General features: G+C 45.9%; 2 protein-coding genes across 7 annotated transcripts in view; one reads left to right on the forward strand and one right to left on the reverse strand.

The window, feature by feature from the left end:
• The window catches only part of Lrrc17 (leucine rich repeat containing 17), a 30417-nt gene extending 26967 nt beyond the window's left edge, over nucleotides 1–3450 (reverse strand). Inside the window, exon 1 of the mRNA NM_001025155.2 lies at nucleotides 3261–3450. The gene's annotated coding sequence lies outside the window, so the exon portion shown is untranslated. The remainder of the gene's footprint in view (nucleotides 1–3260) is intronic.
• Fbxl13 (F-box and leucine-rich repeat protein 13) overlaps nucleotides 1–13091 on the forward strand; it is a 198460-nt gene that overhangs the window by 113567 nt on the left and 71802 nt on the right. For all 6 annotated transcript variants that reach the window (XM_039106881.2, XM_039106883.2, XM_039106882.2 and 3 more), the window contains exon 12: nucleotides 3191–3320. In XM_039106881.2, the coding sequence (XP_038962809.1) occupies nucleotides 3191–3320 (130 nt within the window). The remainder of the gene's footprint in view (nucleotides 1–3190; nucleotides 3321–13091) is intronic.

The raw sequence follows: 13091 nt of genomic DNA on the forward strand, positions 1-13091 counted from the left end.
GTAGACCAGGCTGGCCTCGAATTCTTCTGCCTTCCAAGCATTGGAATTAAAGGTGTGCGTCACCACCTCTCAGACTTCTTTCCGCAGTATTAAACATTACATATCAGGGTGCACAACTGGCCGTAAGTGTCTCACTATTAACCCGTCCGTCTCAGCCTTCCTCGGGTTTGTCTGTGACACTGGGAATCACCAGGAAGGGCCCCGAGGCTGCTGAGATTCCGGGCTTTCCTTTAGCTCTCAGGGTGAGTCCCACAAGTTCTCACTTCGAAGGGAAGCTGGCTAGACTTTCAGCTTGATAGCCATGGAGCCATTCAGAGTCTAACAGCAGCCAGGCCCCTGCCCCCCAGAGAGAAAGACACCCCCGTCCATGAGGGCTGTGTCTGTGTGTCTGTGTGTCTGAATATGGATGTAAGCATTCGAGTGCAGGTGTCCTCAGAGGCCAGAGGAATCTGGTCCCCTCCCCCTCCCCCAGCCCAAGTTACAGATGGCTGTGTGCCGCTTGACACAGATGCTAGGACCTGATGCAGTCCTCTGAGAGAACAGCAACTGCTCTTAACCGTCTCCCCAGCTCCTGGCTCATGGCTTTGGATGGCGGGGAAATCTTCTCTGTTTTCAGCTAAGCTTTAACTAAAATACAAGAGGACACAAGGGACAGCTCAGTGAGCAAAACTACCTGCCTTCCAAGCCACCCGAGTTCAATCCTGGGAGCCTTCATGGTAGGAAGAAAGAATCAGCTCCTGAAAGTTGTCCTCTTGAGTGCTGAGGCAATTACAGACAGACAGACAGACAGACAGACAGACAGACAGACAGACAGACACATGCACACATACACACATGCAAAATTTTTAAAACATTATGCTAAAAGGATCTATAGACCTTTTGGAGTAGCAAAAGTATCTGTATTATAAAAAGTTAAGTAAGTCCCTTACAATTCTCATTTTTGAGATTTACTAGCTAATCATATAAATTTAAGCAGGTAGAATGATAGGTTCAGGCAAGGTATAGACCTCATGTGATGTCCTCCAAATTCTTGCCAGACAAGGCTCTACTCCAGTAATGAAAACAGACAGTGCCCACTCAATACGCACAATGACGATGTTGGCCTAGAATAATAGCTCGGTTGATAAAGTGCTTATTTTGCAAGCCCGAGACCTGAGTTTGATCTGCCAGAAACTATGTAAAAAAGAAAAAAGCCAGTTGCGGTTCTTGACTTTGTAATCCTAGGGAGGCAGAGAGAGGCGGATTCCCTGGGCTTGCTGCCCAGTTGGCTAGCAAAAAACAAGGTGGACATCTTCTTAGGAAGAGCAGTTGAGGCTGTTCCCTGGCACGTGCAGGGATGTGTGCAAGTGAATATACACAGAGACACGTATGCACACATACAGACATGCATGCTTGTGCACACACAGACAAGCAGGCACACACACAGAACTTAAATGTATTGCTATTTTGGAGGTAGTAGGTAGCAGTAATAACAGCAAGGCACAAACTCTCAAGGTCTGCTGTGCCTGTGCGGTTCTCAGCGATCAAAAACCACCCTCCTGATAAGACTGTTAGGTCTGAGTACTCATTTAATCTTTCACATTTCTCAAAGGCAAGAGCAGATGGGACCAAACCCATGACAGATAAGAAAACTGAAGGCCAGAAAAGTCATAAGCTCTAGAGTTTGCTAAGGGGGCCCTCAGGGGGGCTCCTAAACAAAAGACTCTTGTCTTTGCTTAGCAGTCCGGAAAGCAGTCTGTGCTGGGATAGGGAGGTTGTAGTAAGTGTCAAGGGTATGATTCTAAGTCGGGTTGGTCAGAGTCCAAATTCCTGTGTATTTTTCATGGTGTGTACTGTCTCTGTCTGCCTCCTCACATCCCCTGTCTCTACGTTAAAGCGATGTTATTAGAACTGACACCCCACGTGCGGCTAAAGAGAGAGGATTGAAAGCGTTTCTCCGTCCACTGGGGGGCTGAAGAGAGGGGTGTGCCCTTGGACCTTAGAGACTTCTCTCTTTCCAGGTCCAGCCCACTGCCTCTGTGGTCCAAAAGCTTCCTTGGCTCTTGGGTGGAATCTCATGCACACAGCCATTCCCAGAGGGGAACGTATGTTCTCAATCAGCAGTTCACCCCGGAATAGAGCCACTAAATCGTATAGACCTGATTTTCGAGCTTAGGGATAAATGTAACCCATGGACAATGTCTGCATAGCTTATTTCCCATTTGTGCGAAGATAGACTTGCTTTGCAGGCTTCGTGAGAGGGAGACAGACATTTTCTCCCTACTTCTAGAGTATTCATTGGCCGCCACGCTGCTGCAGACTCCAAATTAAGAGCACATTGGTGGTTATTGCACTCGCAGGCAGCAAGAATCCTTACATTTGCAAAGAACGCCATGCTGAGGAGGTCTTAGAAGCTTGTCCACAGAGAGTCCTGACAATGCTAACCCTTACGGGGTAGAACAGACTCATCATCCTCACCCCTCCCTACCTTTCTTCTGGAAGCTCTCATTTTGGTCACTGTGGTAACGGCATCTTTCCCGCTTCAACCCCAGCGAGGCCGGCAGCCTCCTGTGTAATTTTTATTTGGTTTCAAGTGTTGCCCACTTAGCCACTCGCCATTCTTAACCCATGTTTAAGCCGAACTGTTACTTTTAATTATCGCAAGGAAACCATTACTCATAAAGCCGTGCGCATTGAAATCCCTGATTTTTTTAAAAATCATTTTCTTATCAGATCCATTTTAAGAGCCTGCCACGTAAGGTTTGCCTTCTTCCCACTCCTCACCACGATGGGACCGTTACTTTCCATAAAATGCTTACTAAATGTTTCTCTTTCTCAAGAGCTCACATAGTAGTTTGGCAAAGGTAGGAGCCAAAAACTAGAGAGCAAACTCCGACTTGGGTTTCAAGCAACAAACTTTCAAATATGCATGCAAGGCTCCTCCTACCCCCAGCCAAGAAAAAGTCTTTTTCCCATCAAGTTTCTTAAAAACCTAGTCAGATAGCCTTCCTTTTCCTCTGAACTGCAGCCGTACACTGTCTTCTCTATCTCTGACCCCCGCTCCGTGTAACAGGGAGAGATGTTAAACAGCTTCACATCCGCAAAGAGAGCGCAGGATGAACACAGCTTTCGTTCTCTTTGTCGTGAGCGGCTTGAGAAAAAGCTAAAGCATTTGCCTTTCCTTCCTCCCGTCTCCGCCCCGTCGCTCCAGGTACTTCCACAACCTCCAGAACCTGAGTCTGGCTTACTGCCGAAAGTTCACCGACAAAGGCTTACAATACCTGAACCTGGGGAATGGATGCCACAAGCTCATCTATCTGGACCTTTCCGGCTGCACCCAGGTTTGCCTCCCGCGCTCAGTGTTCTCTGTCCTGCAGCGGGCGAGGGCGTCCTCCCGAGAGCCAGCTGCCTCCAGCCCGCATGCTGCACTAAGGCTGTGCACGGAGCACAGAGCTCTGCGCTGAGGTTTTAAATTACATGGCCGCCGGCGCTTCAGCTTTCTCCAGGATTTGCTACTATAGGCGCCTGGCTTCCGTCCACAGGCGCCTGACATCCACAAGCAGGCAGAGTTCATTGGATGATGAAACGGACCACTTCTGAGAACAGTTTGAGGGCAGAGTCCAAATCTCCAAAACTTTATAGAGCCACTAAGATACAAACAAATGGGGTGGGGTACACAGGATTCCCCGACAAGGCGGTTAGGTCCCCCGTGGGCTTTCCTCTGGGTAAAACGCTACAAGCAATAAATGTGAGAAAGAGAAGTCCCACAACAAGGACTGTAAATGTTTAAAACTGCATTACACACATGCACTAAATACCACAAAGATGTGAGATCCGGGAAAATGTTTGAAGATGAAGGGACAAGGATTGGGGACGTTGGGCAGGCAGCCATGTAAAGGGTATGGCTTTCAGATGCACTCACTACCTCTTCCACAGTCCCTTTTGCTATCCATAGTTTCCGTAGATTTAAGCTACTCTTTCTGTAACCGATTTCCTCCCACGTCTCTCTGTATGTCTAGATATTGATGTCCTTGGGTACTATGTTCTTTATACTACAACACAGGTGAGAACTGGCTGAAATGAATGTCTAACCACAGCTGGCTAGCTGCAGTCGCCAGTGATCGAGTTGTTTTTGTGTTAGATGAGGCGTCACTCTTCATACAATGGATTCCTTGTGAGGGTTCTGTGCCCATTTACCAAGGTTCCAGATGGTGGAATGAACTGGCCAGTCTTGCGTAGAAGCCTGCGGTGTAAGTCACGTGATAAAGCACCTGAAGGTGGAGACCATGAGGCATAGAATTTTTCCCTAGATGCACTGCAGGGGAACATGGTTTCCTAGTGTTCTGGGTATGAGACGTGAGAAGAGATGGCTATGGTTGAGTGTGTCCAGCCTGCGGCTATGCATTAGCACCGACCAGGACTTAAGGCAGAAGCACCCTTGTTTTCCTCAGCATGGCTGAATTTCTGATGGCTTCTTGACTTTGGCCATCTACTGTCTCTTCTATTAGTGCCTATTAAGAAACCCTGGGACTGCAGGAGTTGTACATTCTCCCTCTCTCTTCCTTTGAGAGCGGCTGTTTTTAAAGGCTTTGCTATGGTTTTATAGCCTTAGGAGTGTCTTCCTCCCCAAATAGAGTCTCACCTCCCAGTTTCTGAGGGAGGGTGGAACACAGACCCTCCTCTCACAGAGAAAAGTATTTCTAAATACAGAGATAACTTTGTGTGCTCAAAAAATTCCTTCAGCTGAACTCCTTAATGGTAAGTGTTCTAGTACTTTTCTTGTAGCTCACCCTGACCCTTAAAAAGCCTCAGCTTTTAAGAAAGCCCACAGTGGGCCTCACGATCTTGTTTTTAGTTGCTATGTGGGTGCGTAACTTACATAAACTTGTGTATACACACACACACACAAACTCATTCACGCACACACACTCACTTTCACACAAGAACAAACATAATCATGCACACACGCAAACACTCATTCTTGTATATACTTATACATGCATACACACATTCATGCACACACATAGTCATGCATACACACACACAGAATCATGTACACACACACAGTCATGCACACACACATTCATGCCCACACACACTCACATATTCATGCACACACACATTCATGCACACACACACATTTCCAAATACACCCATACGTGCACACACACACACGCACAGAGTCATGTACACACACACATTCATGCCCACACACACTCACTTAGTCATGCACACACACACATTCATGCCCACACACACTCACATATTCATGCACACACACATTCATGCACACACACATTCATGCACACACACACATTTCCAAATACACCCATACGTGCACACACACACACACGCACAGAGTCATGTACACACACACATTCATGCCCACACACACTCACTTAGTCATGCACACACACACACATTCATGCCCACACACACACACAGTCATGCACACACACACAGTCATGCACACATATACACATTCATGCACACACACATGCACACACACATGCACACACACACGCACATGCACCCACATCCTATAGGCAGTTATTTTCAGATACAGTAGAGTGTAAGTAGGAATCTGTGTTCTACTGCCAAACATACTTGATCTGTCAGTGAAAATTGAGCCAGTGTTTAAAATTGTGGGTTCCCCCCACACACATAAACAACCTAGATTTAAAAATAAGTAAGTGCACTCAAATGCTGGAGCCACTCACGTTGTTGGGGGCACTCCTTATGGTAGCCGTGAACTGGAGCTGAGTCAGCACTCTCCCTTGGACATGGAGCACACGCCCACATCCTCATTGCAACCCTGGCCTTTGTTTGATAGTGTCCTTATGTGTGTGCGTTTATACAGATAGTGCTCTCATCTAATTTACTGCCTGTGTGGCCTCCGTTGCTGTTTAAGTTTGGTTTGAATGTGTAAGAATAAACTCTTGGGTTGGAGAGAAAGATCAGTCAGAAAGCCTTGCGAGTGTGCTGGCCTGAGTTCAACCCCCAGAACCAAGATTTAAAGAAAGAAAAGAAAAGAAAAAAAAAGAAAAGAAAAGAGAAGAAAAGAAACTCATGGGTGCTAGACACTTACACATGTAATCCCTTACTACTGGGAGTCAGGGAGAGAGGACCCCTGGGGTTGCTGGACAACCAGCCTAGCTAGCCTAGCCTAGCCATAGTAACCAACCAGTAAGTCTCAAAAACCAAAGCAGACAGCTGTTGAAGAATGATACTCAGCATTGACCTCTGCTTCCACATTCACATATATGTGCACATGCACACACACACACACACACACACATGAACATGTCCACATGTGCACACATGAACACAAATGTACACATACGCACACGCATGTGCACAAGCACAAACAAAAATGCACACACATACACATGCACACACGCACATGTGTTCACAGCATGCACACACATGTACACACTCATACACATTCAAACCTATTCAAACGTACACAGATGTAAACACTAATACACATACACACAAGAATAAAACTCCTTCTAATTTTCCTTATTTTGTAAACTTCTTCTATTTGTCCTATCACTATTTCTATTTGGTTGAAAATCAAAAAAAAAATCTAATTCTTGATGTCAGGCACTAGAAATTGGACGACTGAAGCCAAGCCCCATGCTACCTTCTGGGAGTGAGAAGGGGGCCACTCACCAAGCACAGACCTCAGGGAGAGTAGCAATGTAGCTTTGCAAAGACCCCTGCAAGCTTCACGTCTGTGCTTCTGAGCAGCTGCTTTAACCCTCAGGTAGGCCAGCATTTCTGCCGCCTCAGTTTAATTTCAAATAAGGAATGGGGTAACCCACTGTCTTAATGCTTTCTCCTGTTAGGAAGAGTTTCTGTCTTTGTCCTAGGGTTTCTATTGCTATGATAACCGTAACCAAAAGCAACTTTGGGAAGGAAGGGTTTATCTTAGCTTAAAGATCCAGATCGCAGTCCATCAGTGAGGGAAGCCAGGCCAGGAACCTGGAGCTGCTGCAGAGGCCATGGAGGGGTGCTGCCTACTGGCTTGCTCATCTTGGCTTGTTCAGTCTGCTTTCTTATAGAACTCAGACTACTAGTCCGGGGACGGTGTCGCCCACAATGGGCTGGGCCCTTCCCCCTCAATCACTGAGTTAAGAAAATGCCCCGTAAGCTGGCCTACTTTATAGATGCATTTTCTCAACTGTGGCTCTCTTTTCTCAGATTACCCCATACCAAATTAATAAGAACAATAGAAATTCAACCAGGACTGTTGTGGAAACTGACATCTGTTTCCTGTGTTTGGAATTTTGCTCTAGGAGGTTATATGTGAATATATTCCAAGAGGAAATATCTCAATAAAACAAAAAGGTTTAGAACAGGGGCTTACACCTGAGTGGTTTTCGCTGGTGTTTGCCCAGTGTCTGTTGAATAAATGTGGTCACTAATGGCCAAAAAAAAAAGGTATTAGAGAAAGGATTGTAGCCATACATATTAGAAAAAAATTTATAGTGGAGAACTTCAGTGCAGAGTAAAATTCCGTTCTGTATGTTTAGAAATGTTCTGCACCCACTGGGGATTGGATAAGCGCTCTAGATGCGTTAAATGAGGAGACGGCTCTTGTCAGGATTTGACCTGCCTGCTGTCTCCCTTGGTGTGGCAGAGATGGAGCCTCCACTTAGCTTCTTCACTACCAAGTCTCCCCTCCCAGTCATGGGGAGACTGCTGCTCCTTTGGGTAGCCTGGGCAAGCCTCCAACCTTGCCTTGCCATTTAAACAATCATTTTAAAGTTATAAACATTTGACTTCTACTCATGTGCATGTGTTTGTGTGTGTGTGTGTGTGTGTGTGTGTGTGTGTGTGAGTGTGTGTGTACATGTGCCTGTCTGCGCATGTGCCCATGTGTGTGCCTCTGCATGTGTGTACCTGTGTGTACATATCATAGGATAACTTGGTGAAGTAAGTCCTCTCTTCCCACCACGTGGATCCCAGAGGTTGAACCCAGGTTTACCAGGTTTGCAATGCTGAGCAGCTCTGCCTGTTGACTCAGCTCACTTATGTGAGTCTTTTCTTAACAGATGTACAAAAATTTAAAAATACGTAAAGAAAAAATAGTATTAGACTACGTGAAATTTCACCACTCAGATAACAAATTCTACCAGCGTCTTCTGGCATAGCTTTCTGGTATTGTCTCCACACACACACATATGGTCCTTTAAACTGACGTGTATGGTATAGTGGTGCACACCATTCACTGATATCCTTAAAGCATGCAGCTTTCCGACCACTAACTACTCAGTGGTAATGTTAGTAGCTACCTAGTGTTCTGTAACATTTTTATCTGTTCACTTAAGCACTTATCATTAGCCTGACAAAATTTACAGTCATAAAGCCTGCGGAGAAAGCCCTACCCGTGCATGTGTCATAAACCTCTAGAAACGTAACCATGAAAGAATGTAGGTATTTTTAAGGCCGTCCATATTTGTGGTGGTTTGAATAGGTACAGCCCCCACAGATCCGTGTGTTTGAATGCTTGGCCTTAGGGAGTGGCACTATTAGAAGGTGTGGCCTTGTTGGAGTCGGTGCAGCCTTGCTGGAGGAAGTGTGTCACTGTGGGGGGAAGGGGGACTTTGAGGTCTGCTATGCTCACGCTATGCCCAGTGTGACACACAGTCCCCTTCTGCTGCATGCAGATCAAGATGTAGAACTCTCAGCTCCTCTAGCACCATGCCTGCCTGGACGCTGCCATGCTTCCCGCCATGATGATAAAAGACTGAGTCTCTGAACTGTAAGCCAGCCCCAATGAAATGTTTTCCTTTGTAAGAGTTGCCTTGGTCACGGTGTCTCTTTACAGCGATGAAACCCTAACTAAGACAGTATTCCGCAAAGGTCATCAGCTTACAGTTAACTCTTAGCGTGTACTCATTATTGTCATAAATGTACCCCAATTTTTGTCAGTTTGGCATCGAACAAGGCACTTTGTATTTTTAATTTTCATTTTCTTTATCACTTGTAAGGTTAAATGTGTCTATCCCCAAAACATAGCTCTTAACCTTAAAGGGACAAAGAGATCATTTATTCTGAAGCCAAATATTAATGGTTTTGGCCCAGAAGCACAGATTTGGGTTACCTTCAAATCAGTGTTCCAATGTGAGAGCAGTTTACTAATGTTTATACAGCATCAGAAGAAGGGTCACCTCAAGCCGCTTCCCAAGTGTGCTGGTGGGAACCATATGTTTGCAGTTAAGGCATATGGAGAACTCTCATCCCTAGGCTCCAGACACAACTGATGGCCTGTTGACCATGGAGAATAGGGTCTTGTTAATACAGTGATAAAGTTTTTATTTGCTTATCAGGATGTTGAGTCTGACACAGAGGCTGGCAAGGCATGGCTCTTTATGGGGCTAAGACAGCCAAAGAGAGATTGTAATTGGGCTCTGGACCTGACACACCCCAACCTTTCCATGTCTCTGACCAATAACACCCCAACCTTTCCATGACACTGAAGTTCCAGTCAGTCAGCCTCTGCAGACACAGCCTCTCTCCAGGAATCTTCATTAGCCAATGCTACACAGTACCACCACAGGCCAATGCTACATAGTGCCACCATAGGCCAATGCTACACGGTGACACCATAGGCACTTATGTATCTGTTGAATGACACTGTTTTAAGGTGACATTGTCAAAGACGTTACCAAATCCATTATATTTAAGCCTAACTATAGGGTTTTCTTTTGATAAAAGAAAAAATATCTATTTAACAAAGATATGTCTGAGGCTGAAGAGAGAACACTATGAGTTTTTATGTGGCTCCCAGTGTACTCACCTTGAATTTGCTTTGAGCCTATTTGTAGCTGCTACTGTTTGGATGAAAAATGTCCGTCTCAGGCCATGTGTGAACGCTTGGATCCCTGCTGCTAGCCACTGTTTTGGAAGGTTGTGGGATCTCTGGGAGATGGGACCTTGCTGGAGGAAGTGGGTCTCTGAGGGTGAGGTGGGTTGGGCCTTGAGATGTCGATAGCCCAGTCTGCTTATGGTTCATATTTGCTCCCACTGAAACATGAGCAAGCAGGTGTCACATACTCTGATAACCTGAGTGGCCTGCCACTCACCTTCCCCACCAGAACGGACTATATGTCCTCAGACTATAAGCCCAAAGGAACCTTTCCTCTGCTAAGTTGTTTCTTTCTTTTTTTTTTTTTCTTTTTTGGTTCTTTTTTTCGGAGCTGGGGACCGAACCCAGGGCCTTGCGCTTCCTAGGCAAGCGCTCTACCACTGAGCTAAATCCCCAACCCCCTAAGTTGTTTCTTGTTAGGTGTTTGGACACAGACAGGACAGGAGGAACTGTCAAAGCAACAGGCCACAAAATGATCCTTAATACTTGAGAAGCTGAATTGAGTCTACTTCTGCTTTGCTGGTGCTGAGACTTGGACTGGATAACTAGAGGGACTTCTCTAATGGCCGTGCTTGTGCGCATGCACGTGTTTGTGTACATGCCTGTGAATACGTGTGTGCATATGTGTGCATGTGTGCATGTGTGTGCCTGCAATCATGTGTATGTGCACGTGTCTGTCAACATGCGTGCATGTGTATGCACGTATGTCCGTGAGTGTGCCTGTGCAAGTATGCATGTGCACGTGCACGCAAGTGTGTGTGCCTATTATGAGTGCGTGTGCTAAGTGTTTCCAAAACATAACATGCTAGCAGAAAAACATACAACTCACCACGAATAGCCACTAATATGTTTTTAAGCTTGTTGAGTGTATCAATAGGAGTCAAAGATTGGTTCATCAGGTATACATATGCTTAGCTTTAGTTGATATTGTTAATGTGCTGGATGGATTGGGCCAATCCCAGTGACCTTTCCCCCCTAGAAGAGCCAGAGATGTGGCTTCTGCAGTGAGGCTGAAGCGATGAGGCCTCCTGGTTACTCTGGGCGCTCACCCATGTCATTTATTTTCATAGTACATCATTAAAGCGTCTTATGAGAGGCTGGGAGAAGAGTGGGTTTCTTTGTTAAGTAGAATTTGACAGTAAATATTTCAGACATTGCTTCTCCCCATGGCAAGAAGGTTTCATGCAATTCATGTCACCTCAGGGACTCTTACCAAACTGTCAGAAATCAATATGGGATTTCTATTTGTGACTGCCCTCATTAAAAGGAACCAGGAAGAGGAATTTTAAATTGTTGTTTCCTCTTGTAGCTTTGTGCAGTGAAGAAGGAAAAAAATACCCAAGGGAAGAGACATAAGCAAGGATTTCTATTTTTATTTCATATTAGACTTATTTTCCTTTACTTTGCTTATTTTGGACCCCAGATATCAAGAGCTGGTTTAAACCCATTCCTGATTTCCCAGCAACTTTTTTTCATCCTCGGTGCATGGCTCTCTCGTCTGACTTATGTCCTTTATCCTGCCGCCAGCCTCCCTCCAAGCAACCTCCCAACGTTACCTGGTTCCTTGTATCCCCAGACATCCGTGCATTTCTGGGGTGTGGCTCGATGCGTTTTTATCTTAGCGCTCAGCAGCAGCTCCATGCGGTCAAGCTCGCTCCTGACAATAGTTCCAAACCTTCCCTTCTCTGGCACCACAGCCACCGAGGGGCGCAGGCTCCCCACTCCTTCTCAGCCCTCGCCTGTGGTCTTGCTGGCCTCATTCATAACTTCATGTTACATGAGTCTGTGCAGATAGACATTTCACACATACATATCCTATATATACAATTCTATTTATAGTTTTGTATCTATAAACTTATATGTACATTTTGTATATGAAATAATGTCTCAGAGCCAGTTTTCTCCCAAATTTTATTCTCATAGTCCATTTACTACTTATGTTTCTGAGTCAGAGGCTTACTCTATAGCTCAAACTACCTTGAATCCATGATAACCCTTCTGCCTTACCCTCTTAAATGTCAAGATTATAGACCAGACCTAAGGTCAGAGTGAAGGCTTAGATTTTCCTATCCTAAGGAAATATTTCTGCTCTAAAAGCAATACTTCACCGTACCTCAGCCTCCCTTATGGGAGTCAGTGACAGCTCTCTCTAGCAATAGAGGCTACAATGTTGGTGTCATTTGTTACAGAATTAGGTGACCAGCAAATGCATTTATTGAAGCCCCAACCACGAGAGCCCCAAACGCCTTCTCTGGGAGTAGTATCATTGCAAACATAATTAGAATGAAGTCGTTAGGGGTGGGCCCTGGCCTAGTATGACCAGCGTCCTTATAGGAAAGGAAACAGTTGGTATGGACACACGGACAGGAAAAACACCAGGAAGATGAAGAGAGCCACCAATAGGCCAAGAGAAAGAACCGGAATCGATCCTTCTTGCATGGCCTCAGAGGGACTGAATCTGTTGATACTTTGCTTCAGACTTCAGCCTCTAGAACTGGGAAAGGATTTGTTCTGCCGTTTAACCTATGCTGCTTGTACTATCTTGTTACCGCAGACCTCTCAAACTAAGATATCAGCCTTACCCTTCTCCCTGTGAGGGCGTCATAAAGTCCAGTTGACTAACCGTACAGAATCTGCTCAGCCTCTGACTGACTCCACCATGTTTGCAAGGGCCTGTCACGTTTCTTCCCCGTGTCTCCGTGTGGCTACCTCCAAGCGGGGTCTGCCTCCTGCATGGCTGTTCTCAGCACAGGGTCTTTTAAACATGCAGGCCATTGTCCTTCCTCTACTTGAAGAGCTGGCAAGGCCTCATACCAACTTGGTGAGGCAAAGCCTTGGACGGATCGGAAGGCCCTGTGAAATCGCCGTGTCCTCCAGTTGCCTCTCTGACATCAGCTCTCCCACTCTCCGTCTTGCCAATTCTGCCCCACCACACCGCGCTGGCCACATGAGCTCTGGGCCTCTGGGTTTTGTACTGGCTGTTCTGCCTAGAAGGCTGTTTCCGCAGATATCTGTAAGGTTAAGTTCCTCCAAGTCTGTCTCAAGTATCCCACAAGTGACTAATAAGTGACCTAGATGGATTTTTAAAGCAGCAGGCTTCAGAGAGCTCCCCTTTACTTTCAGAGTCCTCGCAGATATGTCCTCACTTCTGTCAAAATTTCAAAATGGAAAACGTGTCCTTCGGGGGCTGGGGATTTAGCTCAGTGGTAGAGCGCTTACCTAGGAAGCGCAAGGC

This window comes from Rattus norvegicus, chromosome 4 (assembly GCF_036323735.1).
Source record: "Rattus norvegicus strain BN/NHsdMcwi chromosome 4, GRCr8, whole genome shotgun sequence".
Taxonomy (NCBI): Eukaryota; Metazoa; Chordata; class Mammalia; order Rodentia; family Muridae; genus Rattus; species Rattus norvegicus.